This window comes from Sceloporus occidentalis, unplaced genomic scaffold (genome assembly GCF_023333645.1).
Source record: "Sceloporus occidentalis isolate IW3139 unplaced genomic scaffold, rSceOcc1.0.p SCAF_8, whole genome shotgun sequence".
Taxonomy (NCBI): Eukaryota; Metazoa; Chordata; class Lepidosauria; order Squamata; family Phrynosomatidae; genus Sceloporus; species Sceloporus occidentalis.
In genome coordinates, this window is record NW_028316988.1 from 45,584,204 (window position 1) to 45,603,079 (window position 18,876).

Below are 18,876 nucleotides of genomic sequence, written 5' to 3' on the forward strand. Positions count from 1 at the left end.
TATTACCACACACATATATATGTATATATAGTACACATGAATATTTATAGTTATAAAAATAATATAGTTATTCTTACAGGTTATATATATATACTGTTTATATTATATTACTACATTACTATTACTATATATTATAATACATAATGTATATATATGAACATATTACATATATATATATATATAATATAACATATGTTCATATATTAATATAGTTATAAAAGTAATATATATATATATACAGTATTACATATGAATATTTGATATATATATATATATATATATATATATAGTTATATAGTTATAAAAGTAATTTAGTTACTTTTGCTGGATATATATATACACACACATATATATAAGTAACATGCTATGTATATTACATTAATACATTACTATTACTATATATTATAATACATAGTGTGTATATATATATGTATATATATATATATATACACACACACATTATTATTATTATATTTTACGTATGTTAATATATCATAACATAGTTATAAAAGTATCATAGCCACTTTTACTGGATGAAGCTATTTATAGCTATATTAACATATGTATTATTATACATAAATTATACCATATTAATATGTTATATATTAATTAATTATATTAATTATAAATTAACATATTAAACTAGAGAGAATACCAACTGACTTGCTTTATGACTTATAGTCCGACCTCGGAATCGAACCCATGACCTCCAGAGTCCAAGTCCAGCGCTCTAACCGCTGCGCCACGCTGGCAGCGACTCTATATTATTAGTAGGTCCTTAGATACTTCCTTTCCTCGCTGGCGACAAATTCCCCGCCGAGCCGACTTCTTCACTTTCCTATCTCTACGGCGGAGGATAGGCCCCACCCCCAATTGGTTGCCGTCAGCACGCTGCGTCGTCTCCCAGGGCGACGGGATGAGGTAATGCTGGACTTCCGGAAGCCCCGCCGCAGCCGCCCTACCGCCCAGTGCGTCACTTCCGCTCGCAGAGGGGAAGTGACGCACTGGGCGGTGAGGCGGCTGGAGGGCGGCTGCGGCGGGGCTTGGTCCGTCTCTCGTTGTCCTCTTTCTTCCCGTCCTTCCTTCCTCGCTTCCCGCCATGTCGGCGCCCGGAGGAGCCGGAGGAGAGTTCGGCAACCCTCTGCGCAAGTTCAAGCTGGTTTTCCTCGGCGAACAGAGCGGTGAGGGCCGGGGAATGGAAGGAAGGTCCCCGGTCAGAGAAGGGCTTGTGGACTCCATCTCCCAGAATGCCCCGCCATTGGCCCCCGTGGCTGAGGCTTCTGGGAGATGGAGTCCAAAACCTCTTAAAGGGCACCCAGGGGTTTATGGGCATCTGTGGGTGGGTCTCTTGTGTGTGTGCTGCGGTTGTGGTTTTCTTGGCAGGTTTCTTCAGAGAGGGGTTTGCCATTGGAAATCCTAAGAGGCTGAGAGAGTGTGACTTGGGCAAGGAAGGCGCCACCCAATGGGTTTCCATGGCCAGGAAAGGATTCAGGGTCTGGCACTCGAACCATCGCACCAAGCTGGAAATCAATGTGTGTGTGTGTGTGTGTATTGGGAGAACCCACTCTTTGTACTCTCTCTATATAGCATGTATATATATATGTGTGTGTATAGAGGGAGAATCCTCTCTCTCTCTTATATATGTGTGTGTATATATATATATATATATATATATATGTAAATAGAGGGAGAATCCTCTGTATATACTACATATATATACACACACACACACACACACACACTCACGTATATGTATATAATGTGTAGATTTAGTAATATATAGAAGGAGAAATGTCTCTATATACTGTCTGTGTGTGTGTATATAATGCATACATGGATATATATATATATATAGAGAGAGAGAGAGAGAGAGGGAGAACCCCCTCTATATATATAGATATAGATATACTTGTCCTTCCCTATTCGCTAGGGTTCGGGGCACAAGACCCCTGTGAGTATGGAAAAACCACAAACAACAACAACAACATAATAATAATAATAATAATAATAATAATAATCTATTTATATACTGCTTTTCCTGGAGATCACAGCGGTTCACATCAGGTAAAACAATGACAAACATACACCATGTGTTTATGGAGAAAGGCTCTAGATGCCAGGGTTTGGTTCCCAGCTCAACTGTGAAGCCGCACTGTTTGACGTTGGGCAAGTCACACAATCTCAGCCTCAGAAGAAAGCGATGGCAAACCCTCTCTGAAGAAGTCTTGCAAGAAAGCTGTCAGTTGCCGTAAGGCAGAAATGACACGAAGGCACACAACAACGACAACATATATAAAATACGCCAATACAAATAAACTAACGCCAAGTATATATCTGTGCTGCAGAATTATAGCCCTGCGATTCTGCTCTTCCTGCCCCGGCTCCACTCTGCAGGAATCCTGGGAGTTGTAGTTCAGGTCTGGGGCACTGAAGGCCAAAAGGCCTCCCCAAATTGCAAATCCTTAAGAGCATGTGACAAAAGGATCTATAGGATGAAGCAAAGGGAAATGATGCCAAAGAATTTAACTAAATTCCAGCAAGCATAACTGTTTCTTATTTCCGCAGTGCTTTTTGGACTAAAGAGGGATAGGAAAAATAAAACCCCTCTTTCACATATTGTTGCCTTTATGGATATGCGAAAGGATAATGACAAGGATAGCTATGCAAGATTCTGTGGACCTAGATGAAACAGACCTGGATGCGCTTACTGCCATAACCCCAATGAAAAGTCGATAGCCAAGGGCTATGATCCTACACACCTTGATTCTTAGAGGATTTGTGGCCCTCTAGCTGGTTTGAACTACAACTCCCATCGTCCCTAAACAGTGGATCCTACCCTTTCTGCATCCCTGATGGCAAGACAATGGTATATTTGGATGGTGTTTCTCTGAACTTGATGGTACTGATATTCAGGGAACAAGGTAGAACATTTTCTACCTCATTTTCTTGGAATCGCCGTACATTAACAGCTTACAGAGCTGAGCTTATTAATTGATGAGCTGCTCATTGCCTCCTATTATCTCAGCTGTTTGTGTGAATTGATCCTTCATGTCTTAAAGCGTGCTTATTATGGGATGTGCGGCTAATAAAGCTGAGTTAAAGCCCCTTTTAAAAATAAAGGAACATGGCTAGATATGTTTCACATACATTTCTTCCGCAGTACTTTGAATTGCACTGTTGGCTGATGCTCAAAATCCATTGTATTGAAAGCATGATATGGACACAAATAGATACAGTAAATGATGGTCTGTTCCAAGACAGGAATAATATTAAACCACCTAGAGGCACAAAGCTTCACAGTGTGTCTGGACCCAAATTTGTGATTTGGAGTATAATCAAAATCTGATTGTAGACCACAAATTGAACCTGAGTCAACAGTGTGATGCGGCAGCCGAAAAGGCCAATGCAGTTTTAGGCTGCATCAATAGAAGTGTAGTGTCTAGAGCAAGGGAAGTAATAGTGCCACAATATTCTGCTTTGGTCAGGCCTCATCTGGAATATTGTGTCCAGTTCTGGGCACCACAGTTCAAAAAGGACATTGAGAAACTGGAGCCATGCGTCCAAAGGAGGGTGACTAAAATGGTGAAGGATCTAGAAACCATGCCTTATGAGGAAGGACTTAGGGAGCTGGGTATGTTTAGCCCTGAGAAGAGATTGTTAAGAGGTGATATGATAGCCCTGTTTAAATGTTTGAAGGGATGTCATGTTGAGGAGGGAGCAAGCTTGTTTTCTGCTGCTCCAGAAAATAGGACGCAATGGATGAAAACTGCAGGAAAAGAGATTCCAGCTCAACATTAGGAGGAACTTCCTGAGAGTAAGGGCTGTTTGACAGTGGATCACACTTCCTTGGAGAGTGATAGAGTCTCCTTCCTTGGAGGTCTTTAAGCAGAGGCTGGATGGCCATCTGTCAATGGGGAGGCTTTGATTGAGAGTTCCTGCATGGCAGAAGGGGATTGGACTCTAGATCAGGGCCCTTGCGTCTCTTCCAACTCTACGATTCTATGAGTATAATCCAGTTCTGTCAACCAGCAAAATTAGGAAAGTGTTTCAAAGACATGGTGCATTTCTCCATTTTTCATACTTAAACAGCATTATTTTTAGTGTCGGCTACTTCCATTTTTACATGGCAGTAAGAAAAGGGGGGACTAGAAGTATCACATTCACGCAACAAGTCAGATACAACAGCTTCAAAGAAGAAACTTTTACCTTGATAGGTTGTTGCTTATGCTGCTGCAGAAAATGAGTTCAAAAATCATAATATAGAAAATCTTCTGAGAGAAATAAGATCTTAGTGTCGTGTTGTATGCAATTAAGGTTGATGTTCAGGCCTTATATAGAGTTGTCCATGTGTTCTTGTATGTGTGCAACAGGCTTATATATAGCCATAAGCAAAAGTTTATGGTGCTAGTACATTATTGCTATGGATGGGACATATGGATACTTGCTGGTGGAGTATTACGAAACAGTATTGTACATTAGTTTATACCGCAAGAGGAGTTTGGTTGTTTCATTTCTATGTGCCTTTCTCCCAGAAGGGGACCCAAGGCAGCTTATTAAAGAAATAATCTAATACAATAAGCAGTCGAGAGATTTCCATAGTGCTTAAAGAGATGTTTTGGATATCTTACTTGTCACTTTATGTATGAAACATAACTCTTCTCCTTTTTCCTTCTCTATAGTTGGAAAGACCTCCCTGATCACCAGATTTATGTATGATAGTTTTGACAACACTTATCAGGTAAATAAAAACATAGTGAACCCTCTTAGGATTCTAAAATTCACTCAGTTACCAGTTGGACACAACCATAATTTTCAGCTGGGAGAAGAAAATGTTATGGACTAGTCTGAAAGCCATTGCAGTTTCCAAACTGAAATCAGTATATAAAACAAACAACCCCAAATTCGATCTTCATGTAAAATTGCATTCAGAACCAAAAAACCCTGCCAAGTAAGGTAATCATTTTGTTGCCAGCTGTACTTTTCTCTTATCTTTGCTGTCTGAAGTGCAAACTTAGCAGTTCTTATAATGCATATTTTGGTTATCTTGTAATGAGAAGCCAAACAGCATTTTTTCCCAAATGCAGTTTCCTGTTCAGTGATTGTAACTTGCTGCACAGTGTCTATTAATGCTAGTTCTGCACTAGGTGCATTCTTCTTTGCAGACTCATGTTAACATGCTGGTTTTAGCTTTTAAAACACTGAACAATATGGGTCCATGGTCCCAAACACACTGCAGAAATAATCCAATTAGAGACCACTTTAACTGCCCTGGCTCAGCGCTAGGGAATTGGGAATTGTAGTTTATTGTTGGCACCAGAGCTCTGACAGAGAAGGCTAAATGTCTCACAAAACTACAGTTTCCAGGATTCCCTACCATTGAGCAAGGGCAATTAAAGCAGTCTCAAACTGGATTATTTTTGCAGTGTGGATTGGATCAATGTTGTTTGAGGGGCCTCTTGATTGATTATGAACCTGCATGGTCCTTGGAGTCAGCCTTTTACTCTGATCCATCTTTGAGGATTGTGAGATTAGTGAATATCATGGACAGGGTCTTTTCAGTGTTTACCTGACATCTTCGGAAGAGGTGTGTGCATAAATGTTGAACACTTTTTGTTAAATATGAATTTATTGTATTTCAATGTTATTCAGACTTTTTTTCATTCTTCCAGGCAACTATTGGAATAGATTTCCTCTCAAAGACCATGTATTTAGAAGACCGTACGGTGAGTGGGGTCATCTGTGTGTTAACATTGGCAAGGAGTGATCACTACCGCACAGAACCATGCTGTGTTCGACCATCTGCCTTTCAGGAATGCCCTTGAACCACATAGCCGTTCTCATTGTGATCTGTGACAAGGAGGAATAACCCAGTTATGATGTGGGTGTCACTCTACAAAACACTGCTGTCAGAAAGGAAGGAATGTCTACCCAGAGTGTAAAATTTCTGCCCTTGTTGAACACGAGAGCATTGTCTCTTGTTCAAGCACTTCTCTCCCTTACCCATGAGAATTACAATCAAGCTCTTTGAAAGCAGGAGTGAAAGAGATGCTTCTTGGGAGTTCACAGCATTTGCAAAGTTAAGCAAAGATTTGCAACTCAGGCCCTTATTTTATGATGGAAAGCATCATGTTACCGGGCATTGCAATCTGAATTGGCTATACTGTTAGTATTACCTTGAGTTTTGTTAACAGCTAAGCTGGGAGTCATGTTAGTTCATTAAAAGACCTTGTCTTAGAAAGAACAGTCATTCTTATACATTAGGGGATGGCTTTATGCAGGACCTTAAAGCACAGGATGATTCACTGTCTGAAACTGCAATCTTGAGCAGCCAGACTGTGTACCCTATTATATGCCCAGACATAGCTGAAAGATCATTTAACCTCTTTTCTCCTGGTGTGACTAACACTAGAGCCTTTGGCAGGGCTTCTCTCTTTTTATTACTGTATGCAGTTAATTTGAGACACAGCCAAGTTTGTGCACATGGAGGAGTCTGCTGAAATGTCTCCTCCTGTTCACATTAGGTGCATGCATCTGTGTGTCAGCGAAACCATGGCCTGCATCTTGGCTGATGTGATGAAAAAGGGGATCAAGAACCAAGCTATCTGCCAATAGTCGTTTCATAAGGGCTTGACTAGGCCTCTGATTTCCGTATCTGCCGTATGCATTTGTTCCCACCATCATTCTTTTACAATAAAAGTTTGATAAGCTTTAGCCGGATGATTGTAATGCACAGAAGGAGACGCAATAGCTGGCTGATTTGAGATAAAGGGGTTCATTTTCAAGAAGAGACGAGAAGGTACCCTTTAGCAAGCTCTTCTGTTTTATTTTGTACTGCATTTTGTTTCATTTTAACTTCCCCCCTCCATTTGTTACTTGCATTGATTTGCATCAAAGTTTTGCATTGTTTTGTTTTTTTTAATTTCACACGAGTTTGTTGTTTTGTTTTTATTTTCCATATCCCTGCTTTTCCCTTTCTCCCCTTCCACCTTCCCCCCACATTTTCTGTTTTCCCAGATCAGGCTGCAGCTGTGGGACACAGCCGGCCAGGAGCGATTCCGCAGCCTCATTCCCAGCTACATCCGGGACTCTGCTGCGGCTGTCATTGTCTTTGACCTTACAAGTAGGTACTAGATTTAGGCTCTATCTGGGCCTTCCTCGTAAGAGAGAATCCCTGTTCATCTTAGGAAATAGATAGTGCTACAGTTGGCCCTCCACATTTGTGGCTTTGACTTTTGCATATTTGATTTATTTGCGGTTTTGGTCATTATGTTCTCTCTAGGAATCTCTTAAGTCCTCCAGTGCAATTCTGCCAAGTTGACCATAGAGTTGTGCTGGAGAACTTGGAAGTTCCTAGAGAAAACACATTTCTAGGCATTTGTAGGTCCTCTGGCATGACTCTTATGATCAACTTTTGGCAGGTATTGACCACAGAGTTGCACTGGAGGACTTGGAGACTCCTAGAGCGGTGTTCTCTTATGTAAAAAGAATAGTGTTTTTCTTATTTGCAGTTTTTCCACATTCATGGGGGTCCTTCACCCCTAACCCAGCAAATGTGGAGTGACCACTGTAAAGCTAAGCCTGCAAGAATAGTTTGTAGAATACATTGCTATTAACTATAGGTTAACATTGCTATAGGTAGGCAGACGCTTATACAGATTTTGATAACCAGTAGAGATAGCATTTTCCTCCTTATGAATTACAAATGTGAATTCCTCTTGCAAAGAACAATAAAACTATTACAGTGTTAAAAGTGTTCATTAAAACTGTAATTAATTTATTGTTATTTCCAATAAGAATTTTCTTGAGGCAGGTCTATTTCCTTTTAAAAGGTTTAAAATAAAGAGAAGAGCCTATAGCTTGTGAAGGTATTTGTTCATTAGCATCCAGGAATTGATGCTAGGATGAAGCATTTTTGCTGCCAAGCCATAGCATCTTTCTGATGAACTCTATACATTCTGTATATTAGTTGACAAAAATAACAAAGGACCAAGTTGAATTCCATATCGATCTATTATGCTCTTGGTCCCCTAATAGGTAACTCTGTAGATAGGACCATAAAACCACTGCTGAACCACATTCAGAGTCCACAGAGTTCAACAGGTTTTTAATGACAGGAAGGAGCTGGATACCTCTGGAAAACTCAGTTCAAAATATGAGGGCGGTAAGCTCAAACCCAGCTTTCTCAGGAGTTGATATCCAGAGAGGCACTGGCTTCCAACATCATTTACATTTAACTACCACAGCTAACAGGCATTGATTTCTGCTCCATGAGTTTTAAAGCCCATTTTAAATGCATCTAAGCATATCTAGAGAGACAACTTGTTGTAGTGCTTGGACTCTGGAAACCAGGGTTTGATTCCTCACTTGGCCATGGAAACCCACCAGGTGACCTTGGGCAAGCTACACCCACTAAGTCCCCGAAAACCCCATAATAGGGTTGCCATAAATCAGAAATGACTTAGAAGGCACACAACAACAATATCTTGTGGCTGCAAACTCTTATTTATGTATTGATTTAAGAATTATACACTCTTTATCTTGATGACCCAGGTTGTACAGGAGCAATTAAGTCTTACCCTTTGGTTGGTCCTACATTAAGACTAGAGACAGTTATTTGTGGCTTCTTAATCCTCTGCCACTGACAATCCTGCAGTAGTTTCTGAATGCTTTTTCTGCACACACCCTGCTTGTTTTTTTATCTGTTTATTTTATTTAACTCGTTTGTGTGTCCACTTCATCAAAAACACATTGCAGAGTTTTTCACAAAGAAACGTTGTTGAATGTGGAGGGAGAGCAAATAAAAGTTTTGTTGAAAGGGATTTGAAAGTTTTTAGTGTGGGCTCACCTCAGATAGGTAGAGAACTAGTACATATGAAGTGGGCATGCGCTTAGTAGGTTGGAGGGAGGAAGATTATTGTACTGTAGAATAGGTCAAAATTCTCTGAAGGAATACCTTGGAATTCAGCATACCTTCAAGAGAGCAATTTTCCCTCTTAGCCTGCTATCACCAGTACAGGTACATTTGCATGGAGTGCTGGAAATGGGTTGGTGAAGCAGTAAGACTGAACATCTTCTTGAATTTATTTACACATGTATAGGAAAATGGTAGTGTGCAGCCAATTGTGTGCCAGGAACTTGCATCACTGAAGAAGTCAGGTTAATATCAGCTCTTCATTTGTAACCTACACAGTTTAGTTTTGTTATGAAAATGCCAGAAGGAGAGGAAGGAGCTACTGTCATGTACAATACTCTGCACTTTCCGTTCAGCCCTCTAATCTTGTGTGTTGTCAGCATGCTAAACTGCATTTTCTGTGTCCTCCACATTCCCTGCATTATCTTGTTTGCTCTCCACTGACATGGACAGAGGCAGGAAGGTCAAAGATGAGTGTGTCTACTTTATAATAATTGCTAATGGATGGAGGATGTTCGGGGAAAATTATCCTTCACCGTACCGTTATCAGGTATTTTTGAAACCTTCCATATAACATTCCAAAGGGGAGTTCTGTCAGTTTATTGTTGCAGAAAAGAAAGCTATAATATAACATGGCTCTCTAATTTTTTGCCCCTTAACTCTGTCTTGAAATTGGAAGCTAAAGATCCCAAAATTCTGAGCAACTTCTCACATAAAAACAGTATCACAATTCTATGTTCTACAGGCATCCTCAACAGGTTTTAAACAGTGGCCCCATGCATTGGATGCAGGTGTCCCTCGGTGGCACAACTAAATGCAGACTTTTCCCCATTGTCCAGTCTAGCTCCACCGACATGTTTATAGACATGGAAGCAAGCAAATGGTGACTCCTTTGCTCTCAGGCATTGTTTGCCTGTCAAGGAAGGTGGGCAAGTGAATCTTTCATCAGTAGTCCACCTACTTCCTTCTTTTGCTTGTCATTCCTGTCCTCTGTTGCTCCTGTCAGCTTAATCTTTCCTTGCTTGTTAGTGACATCCTTTGCCTCCCCATTTCACCTTATGATAGACGTGTATGAAAAACCATGTTCTAAGTACTGTAGTAGAGAAGCAGAACTCCAGCTCTGTTCTTAAAAACTCACCAACCTGCCTTACACTCATGTCTATACAATAAATCACAGCATCTCTGGTGTTTGCCTTGGGGTCCTACCTGATGGAAACATCTTAGGTGAAAAAAAGGCAGGCAGGCAGTTGCACTTGCCATCTTGAGTAGCTAGAATTAAGGAAGTTTCCTATGGGGCAACAGCCTTAACCTCTGTCTGGTGTAAATATTAAAACTAGTTTGCTTCATGGAATCTGGGTGGGAGGCATGTGCTTGGGAACTTGCTTTGCTCAGTGGTTGTATATGATTCCATAAATATTTGGGGCAAGTGGGATAATATTTTTTTGAATACATTATATGCAGAGGTCCCACTAAATGGTCTTTCTTTCCTTATTCTGGTAATTGTGCTGGTTTGAATTTTGGAAATAGCAGTAACAGCTTTTTCCTATGATTTCACTTCAAGCAGTTGGCTAATGCCTGCACTGCCAGTTTCAGTGTCACTACCAGCGTGATCTTCACTTTTTGACACATTTGGCTGCTTTATCTTTCCTGTTCCTTCATGTAGGCAAGGCCAGGGACAGTGCCGAAGATGTAGTGGAAGGTGCTGCCTTGGGTCTTATTTAGGGAAAAGATGCCATATAAATTAAATATTTTCTAGGATATTTATTCAGAAATGAACTCCTTGGAGCTAAGCCAAATAGAACTCCCAGTAGCTCATTCTGGTTTCTCCCTTCCTCATCTCAAGTACTCAAGAGGCTAGTTCTCTCCTAGTTAGACTTTGAAAAGTTACTTTTTTGGATTACACCTTACCATGCTGGTTGGGGGATTCTAGGAATTATACTCCCAAATCAAGTTCTTGTCTGAATAAAGAAAATCTTAATACATTTTTATTCTAATTTTCCCTATTAAGTTTGGGATGTGGCTTACTTGTTTTTCCCCCTTTCAAGAAGTCCTGAGAAGTTAGGCTCAGCTGAGTGTGAGTAACTGTCCCCCATCAACCAGCAAGCATCATGGTCTAAGCAAGAGTTCCTTTTGACACTGTCACTTCATCACAGTTGACCTTCTCAAGCAAGTACTTTCCTCTTCCTGATAATGCTGTGACCAGATGAATGTACCGTGTACTTTACCCATGCTGAAAAGAAATGTTGTGATACTACACTAATACCAGTAAAAGATTTTGTCAGGCTCTCTAGGTGTAACTATTTTGTTACAGTTAGTACGTATACTTCATCAGTGTTTTTACTTCTCATTGTGGAACTTACCTGTTTGTGTTAACTTTCCCAGAAGAACATGGTCTTCATATATAGGTGGTCTTCCTCGCATACCCCACTGTGTCCCTGTTGTCTTCTAGTGGCCAAAGAGTGAAGGAGGCTACTGCTTCCAAAGAAATTAGTCCACATTCTACCACTGGAATTGCCAGTTATCCTGATCAATAAGAAGAGTGGAAACATAACAGAGCAGATAGATTTATAAGTCCACCAAGTTTTTCTAACCACTTCATTTCCCTCTGAACTGTCTCTGTGTTAGGAGGCCTGTTGTGCCAGCCAAATCTTAGCAGTTCTATAAAATCCTTTCTAATGCATTACCTTTTCCCTAAAGGACAGTTTTCTTCCTCTTCTGTCTTTTGTCTTTCTGCCTCCTCCCCGGGCTGGTACCAGCAGGTTCGACTTCAGCTATGGGATACAGCAGGCCAGGAACGGTTCCGTAGCCTCATTCCCAGCTACATCCGTGACTCAACTATTGCAGTGGTAGTCTATGACATTACAAGTGAGTGAGAGATTTGTTTCATTGTAATGAGTTGAGGGAAAGAGGCCCTGAGTAATCCTATAAAGAGAAACAGCTGGGCTTGTTCCGTGTTGTGCTGGTAAGCATAAGGCCCATGGAATACATATGCACCTTGCTTTTGCAAAGGGGTCTTTATGAACCATTTGTTCTTTTCTTGAGTTTTGGCTGTAATGTATTGAGCTGCCTTTTTCTTACAGATCTAAATTCCTTCCAACAAACCTCCAAATGGATTGATGATGTGAGAACAGAAAGAGGAAGTGATGTCATCATCATGCTGGTGGGGAATAAAACTGACCTTGCAGACAAGAGGTAATGTAGGAGACTTGGAAATTAGACCCAGGAAGGTTGGTTGATGGGTGCTGGACCTTTTTCTTACTACTCCTCTATAAGGAATCAGTTTGTCATTTCCATCAGGCAAATGGGACCACGCACAGACATGCACACACAAATTGGAGTTGTTGCTTTAATGAACACAGCCTTAATGTTGCTCCTTGAAAAATAATTCTAGAGTTGGTAATTTTGTCAGATAGCAACTAGTACTTTGGCTGGTCCTCCTTTATTATTATTATTAACCTTTATTTATGAAGCGCTGTAAATTTACACAGCGCTGTACATGCAATCATTTTAGTTAGACGGATCCCTGCCCTCGGGCTTACAATCTAAAAGACACAGAAGGAGAAGGGAGTGGTGGAGGGAAAGGGTAAGAGGTCCAGCAGTTCCTCTCTATCTCCAAGGCCTGGACCAAGGCAGATGGACTGGAGGGAGGGCTTGGCTTCATAATGGATGGTTAATCATTTTCCAGGGAAAATACATACTCCTTCAGAGTTACTTGTCCACTTGTCAGCCAACAAAGAAGCATTGTGCATATGAAGCGTAGGATGTGCTGCCTCACCTTTTTAACACATGACTTTTTGAAACCTGGAATTCACCATTAGCTAGTATATGGTACAGGACATCAGAGGTGGCCTTGCAAATGGTTAATTTCCACACGAAAGTAAAACAACTATTTATGCAGCATGTTACCCTCCCAGCCAAAGCCCATTAACTGTATTTCAGGATTTTCCTGGTGCTTGACCTCTTTGTGTTTTTGCTGTGCCTTGCAGGTAACAAAGAGAGATTTAGCCGCCACTGGTGTGGCTGGGGGACTGTATTTGGTTTAGTGGGATGTAAAAATGTCTCCCAAACCAAGTTCTGATTACTTTGTAACAGAGTGGTGGGGTAACCAGGCCCTCAACATAAGAGGCCAAGGGGGCATCTAGGAAGGTGGAGCAAAGAGGGTAATAAGAAGAGAGGGGGAAAGTTATGGCAGAAAGAGAAGAAAATGAACCTGTCTGTCTCCAGCTGACAGCCCAAGAATTTGCCCCAAGAGAATGTGCCCTTTGCAGAAAAAGGTTGCTTACCATGACTTAAAAGACCCTTATTTTTCCTTTCGCATCCTTTATAACGTAGCTGTAGGTCCCTTCCTTTCTGAGAATCTGTCACTAAGTTGTTGTTTAAGCCATTATCTTAGCATTCTCCATTTTCCTGTTCTTTCCTGGTGCGATCTGTGCATTGTCTTGGTTTCTAGTGATGAAGGTAATACAGAGACCCAGGGGCCTTCTGGTCCCCTCATAACTTTGGCAGGAGATGAAGGGAGCGTTAATAATTGAATTTTATCTGCCCTGTGCCCTATCTTTCTCAGTGTCATGTTTGAATTGTTCTCTCCAGGCAAATTACTACAGAAGAAGGCGAGCAGCGAGCTAAGGAACTGAGTGTGATGTTCATTGAGACCAGTGCAAAGACTGGCTATAATGTGAAACAGGTAATTTGGTGCTGCTTCTAGAGAACTAATTCTGCAGTTTTTACTCAGAAACCTCTCAGTGGGTTTTTGGAGCTTAATTTGATGCAATTTACATATAATATCACCCTTTTGGGCCATAGCTTGTTTACTGTTGGTATTTTGTAGTGGATGAATTTCTCTTACATTTTGAACATGGGTTTTTCCTGCAATGTAGGGAGGTAATGACATAACAATTCACAATCTGTACAAGCACTAACATGGCTTTTTATGTTTACTTGTCAGCTCTTCCGTCGTGTGGCTGCTGCCTTACCTGGGATGGACAGTACTCCTGAGAAAAGCAAAGACGACAGTATCCTTGCTCTGAATCTCAGTTGCTTCCTTCTGTGCTGTGGTATTTCAGTGTGAACCTTTTGTTTTTCCTGTGCCATTCTCCACTCTGGCTACTTATTCCTGCTGTTATTGCCATATGGGTGAGCCACAAACTTCATCATGTGTGGATCAGGGTGTAAACACACACAAGGCTTTGAGCTGGCTCAGTAGTTATAAGCATATAGATACCTAGTTCTCAGTAAATGCTTGAAAAAGATTATACATTGCTGAGGCACCTTAAAAATGAGTATCACCTGTGGAGTATGCTGAGCCTTCTTCCTTAGTGTAGGAAGGGGGAATTGGGGAGAAGGCCTTATGAAGTAAGAAAGCATTACCACTAGTAGTGCATCATCCTTGAAGTAGTGCACTCCAGAAAAAGATATACCACTTGATTCTGTTGATAATACAAGGCAAATTGACTGAACTTGTGGTCCTCAGCTTTTTAGGTCTAGTAGGCAGTTTCAAAATTTTGAAGTGTCCTGTGTACCATCACAAAATGGCTGCCATGGAGTAGGGTTGTCCAGTCACAAAATAGCTGCTGTGATGGGCTTTCATATGGACCAATGCCATAGGAATTTGGGGGAAAGTAAAAGAAAATGGTAAATGGGCAAGACAGCCACTTTGCTTTACAGGCCCCTGGTACAAATGTTTTTTAAACAAAAATAAAAATGGGAGGTGCAGTCTTGGTGGTGCCATGGGAGATGTCCCTAGACATCATTTTGAGAGCCCAACAATCTAAACTCGGGATTTCACTTTTGTTCCTGAAAGCTATGTTATAGTTTTATATCGTTCAAAAAAAGCACAACAGGAAAGACAGGCCAGTAATATCTGCAAAGAACAGAAATACGATGAGATTTCTCCAGATTTTGGAGGGGGGGAATCAATCATTCCTCATGGTGTTGCTCTGGGTCATTCCATGCATATCAGGAGACAAAATGCTCCAAAGGTCAGACCTGAGTGGTATCCTTTTCTTCCTTGCATGAAGTTCAGCCTGTTCTTTGAGCATGTTGCTTGTTTTTCCTTAACTTGCCACCTCCAGTGATCGACATCAAACTAGAGAAACCTCCTGAGCAGCCAGTAACGGAGAGCGGCTGCTCCTGCTAAAGAATCCGGTTGTGTGGCGACTCCTTCCCGATTGGCCAGTCCAGTCTCTCTGAAGAGCATCACTTTTCATTGACTAGAGAAACGTAACTTTACTGAGGGCCAAAAACCCCAGTCTAATACGCAATTGAGCCCCCTGTACTGTGGAGAGCCTTGGCTGCTCCCTCCTACTGCATGGTGTGAACCCTCTGATGTGTCCTGTCCCTTGTTGGTTGTTGCACTTGGGTGCTGTGGCACCTTTTTTACTAGGTTTCCTATCTTGGGCGTGTTCACCTAGCTGTGTCGTCCTACGATGCAAAAAAGGGAGGATACAGCAAAGGAGCTAGTGGAGCTAGGGCTTCCCCTACTTCTTTACTGCTGCTTTTTATTCATCCATCTTCCAAAGGTTGCTCCTTCAGTTTCGTTTGGCCATGCCCTTCTTGCAGTGGGAGGTGTCTTGCAAATGCCACTGCAGACTTCCTGCAGGGTCCTCTTAGTTACCTGCAGCTCACTTCCCTGTCTGTCTTCCTTCCCTGAGGATGGAGGGGAGGGACGAAAATAGCTTTGAACATGTGATCGACACTAGCTGTTTCAACTTTAGACTTCCCTTTCATCACTATAGACTGGCATAGCTACCTTTAGTTGCAGATAGCCTACCCCTTTCTCTGAAGGATTTTGGTGCTTAGTTAATAATCAGACATGGATGGGGAAGATGGGCAAAACTGGACTGATTGAAGTGGAAAGTCTTATGTGGGAAGCCTGGTTCCTGCATGGTGATGACCAAGGAGTCTCAGAATTGGGATATGGGTATTCTCAAATGATTTCTTGTACCTCTACTCCATTTTCCTCCATCACCCTATGCATTCAGCAAGGTCTCTTTCTAAATGAGCTGTGAACGCCATAGTTTCTAGCGGAATTAAAACAGGGACATGTAAATTAGGATCAGACAAATGCCAGGAGCTGCTATTTTTATATAATTTATCACACGTGTATCATTTTAAATATGCAAAGTGCTTTATATTTACCTTCATATTTCATACCTCCGTTATTGTATTTCCCCAGATGGCTATGGACAAGCACACTCATACCTCCTTTGGGTGAGTCCATGTGTAGATAGGACTCTCATTTGAATTATGTTTTCATTCTCACCTGTCTTCAGAGTCTAAAGTGAATGACATATTCTCCTTGAATTGGTCCAGCCGTTGTATATGAAGTGATATATAGGGGTTTTATGTTTTGGTGTAATGCTTTTCCCTCCCTCTCTCCTGAACCTGCTTTGGCAAGTTCTGAAATTTTACAGTTTATTATACAAAGGAAGATACTTTAATCTGTGTCTGATGTCTGCTTGCTCTACATAAGAATGACTTGTGTACTGAAAGTTTTTAGAGGTGAAAAACCTACAGATCTAATGAACCGATTTAGCACAGAATGTGTTTTGAAATACCTTCCTCCCCCCCCCCCCCCCACTTGCTATTGAAAACCTTTCTAAAGCGCATGTTATCCTAGGAGACAGGTAGAACATAACATGACTTGAGTCATTGTGACTGCTGGTATTTGTTGGATACATAACCCATTTTGTTTGGTTTGAGATTGTTTTTGTCCATTTTGGAAGTTAAAAAACGTAATCCCTAGCTTCACGCCTATTCCTGTACTTCTGAGTCTGATTCTGGAGAACCTTCCTGTCACATTTGTATATGCATGGGACATGATTCTTCTTTGCTGGAGGAGAGTAGTCCAACTTTCCCCATGTGGTGTCCTCTAAGTTGTGGACTACAGTTTCCGCAGTCTCACAGAAAGTCCATCTGGAGGTCACTAGGTGGGGAACACAGCTGTAGGAATGTATGCGGAAGGAACGCTGAAGAGTAGGAACAAGACTTCTTCCATAACTGTTTTGTTTGGCTGTGATTTGGAATGAGGGATACTTCTTCCCTGTAACTACAGGAAAGACTTGTGACTTCTTCCATCATCTGTCTGTTCTGTCATGCTTCAGCTGGGCTTGGCCTGAGTTTAGGACAAGAAAATGCTATCTCCTTGGCCAGAGAAGTGTTTCAAGAAGGACAGTAGGAGTGCACTAAATAAAGGTCTCAGCACAGCATTAGAAAAGTTCCCTCTTTCCACATCAGAAGACTCAATTAAAATTCCTGAGTATGTCTAGCAAGAGAGGAGATAGCTGTGCCTTGGGTATGTTAACAGGACCTTCTCCCACAAAGTGTGCTCCCATTTTCAGATTCTAGCTGCTGAAGTGACTGTTATTCTCCCCGCATGGTCTTAGTGTAGAGCGTTATTCCCTTCCTTTCCCTTTTAAAAGTGCCCTTGGTCCTTATTTCTGACTTTATCAGGCTGGCTTTTCTTTCTGACAGACTCTCATCCCCTCAAGAGTTGCATGGCTGGGAGAAATGCCACTTTATCACTTCAGAGACTACTTGTCAAGTTTTGCTCATTTTTAATTAGTGCATTATTGTAAATTCAAAGTATCTGCAGAGTATGACATAAATTCTTCTAACAAGAGAGAATACAAGAATTATTACAAGTCTTTTACTTCTGGATCTTTTTGTATATTTAATAATTTCCCTCAAAATGTGGCTACTGCTCCAATGAGGAGTTCCCACTTATTCTTTTGCAATAAAGGGAAGCCTTGTTGCATATAGATGGTTAGTGTGCTTGCAGGGCTGTACTGAGCTGCACCGCTAAAATGAGCATTGGTACCATTTAAGTCTGGTTTCCATGCTCAGCGTACAGTGGGGTTCAGACCTGTGTGCACAATGTAATGTCTGCATTAGGCAATCACATTTGTCACCCAATTCCAACAATCTGTCCTCTCCTTTTGTGGATATCATTCTTATGTGTGCATAGCGATGGGTACACACAATGCCTCATTTTTCCCATCAGATTTTGAGATTGGCGGGTCTGTGAACAGTCCCTTAGCCTTGGAGGCAAAGATCTACATTACTTTGACATTCCAATTCATTATTTCAGAGCATTAACATTAATGTGTGCTTTTCGTTATTCCCAATCCTCTTCCATCTTGAAAGCTTCAGAGAGGTAAGTCTATACATTTCTCAGCAAACAGTTCCCATCCCACCCATCCCAAGCTACTTCTGAGAGTATCTGCCACATCTGTGCTGCCTAGAGTTTTTTTAGCATTCTTCTGTTTGTCTGTCTGAGCATAGATACCCTAGACATTAAAAATGAAATAAAACACCTTTCCCCCCTCCTCTTTCTCCTCAATAATCCTTCCAGCAGAACTACCAGGGCTATAAGCCTGTCCCCATCAGTCACTGCAAAGGCCTGCACTCACCCTGTGTATATATCCCCTCTGTTGTGTGGGAATTGCTGATGTCCTGTCGGTGTCTGTTTCTCTCTCTCTCTCTCTCTCTCTCTTTGCAGTTGAACTGGTGCCACTCTCCCTTTTGCACTGGCAGCCCAGTCCTGCCACTGCTGTTGTGGTGTTCTCTCAAAACGCGCTGGAAACTTGCCTTTCCAGAGAATAGGGATTTAAAAATATATATATACATGTTTATGGGGAGGGATGGGGGCATTGGGCAGACAGCGGGGGAAACCTAGTGAATGACACTGTTCAGTTTCCACTGCCTTCTCTGTGGATGTGTATAATATTTGAGTGTGTGTCTCTGGCTCTGCTGTCTCCTAGCTGTTAGCCAAGTAAGTGACTCTTAATATATGAATATTGACTGTCAGATTACAGCTGTGTATCACACTAAATAAAGTTAATTTCACCATGCTGTTGTCATTGTGATCATTTTTTAAGGGCTCGCTGCTCCAACCTGCACCTTCACCCTGCTTCCTGATAAGACAGAAAGATAGTAAGAATTATGCAGCCAGCAAACCCAGATAA

At 41.4% G+C, this 18,876-nt stretch overlaps 1 protein-coding gene across 3 annotated transcripts; it reads left to right on the forward strand.

Annotated features, from left to right (window-relative positions):
* Window positions 1-997: 997 nt before the first annotated feature.
* LOC149308810 (ras-related protein Rab-6B-like) lies at window positions 998-18,760 on the forward strand. 3 transcript variants are annotated; one of them, XM_089536515.1, is made up of 8 exons: window positions 998-1,181; window positions 4,680-4,738; window positions 5,670-5,723; window positions 7,015-7,120; window positions 11,992-12,103; window positions 13,502-13,595; window positions 13,857-13,923; window positions 14,983-18,760. In XM_089536515.1, exons 1-8 carry the CDS (start codon window positions 1,100-1,102, stop codon window positions 15,045-15,047), a joined length of 639 nt encoding a protein of 212 aa, XP_089392641.1. In that variant the 5' UTR covers window positions 998-1,099; the 3' UTR covers window positions 15,048-18,760. The 3 variants fall into 3 exon arrangements, with proteins under 3 accessions (XP_089392641.1, XP_089392640.1, XP_089392642.1); XM_089536514.1 differs by lacking the exon at window positions 7,015-7,120 and adding an exon at window positions 11,671-11,776; XM_089536516.1 differs by lacking the exons at window positions 998-1,181; window positions 4,680-4,738; window positions 5,670-5,723; window positions 7,015-7,120 and adding exons at window positions 8,002-9,461; window positions 11,671-11,776.
* Window positions 18,761-18,876: the final 116 nt, after the last annotated feature.

What these genes read in the sequence shown, in the direction of transcription:
- LOC149308810 (XM_089536515.1), top strand. Translation starts at nt 1,100, where the DNA reads ATGTCGGCGCCCGGAGGAGCCGGAGGAGAGTTCGGCAACCCTCTGCGC. An exon ending in CATTGTCTTTGACCTTACAA is followed by an intron (nt 7,121 to 11,991) that starts GTAGGTACTAGA and finishes TTTTTCTTACAG; the next exon opens with ATCTAAATTCCTTCCAACAA. An exon ending in CTGGCTATAATGTGAAACAG is followed by an intron (nt 13,596 to 13,856) that starts GTAATTTGGTGC and finishes TTTACTTGTCAG; the next exon opens with CTCTTCCGTCGTGTGGCTGC.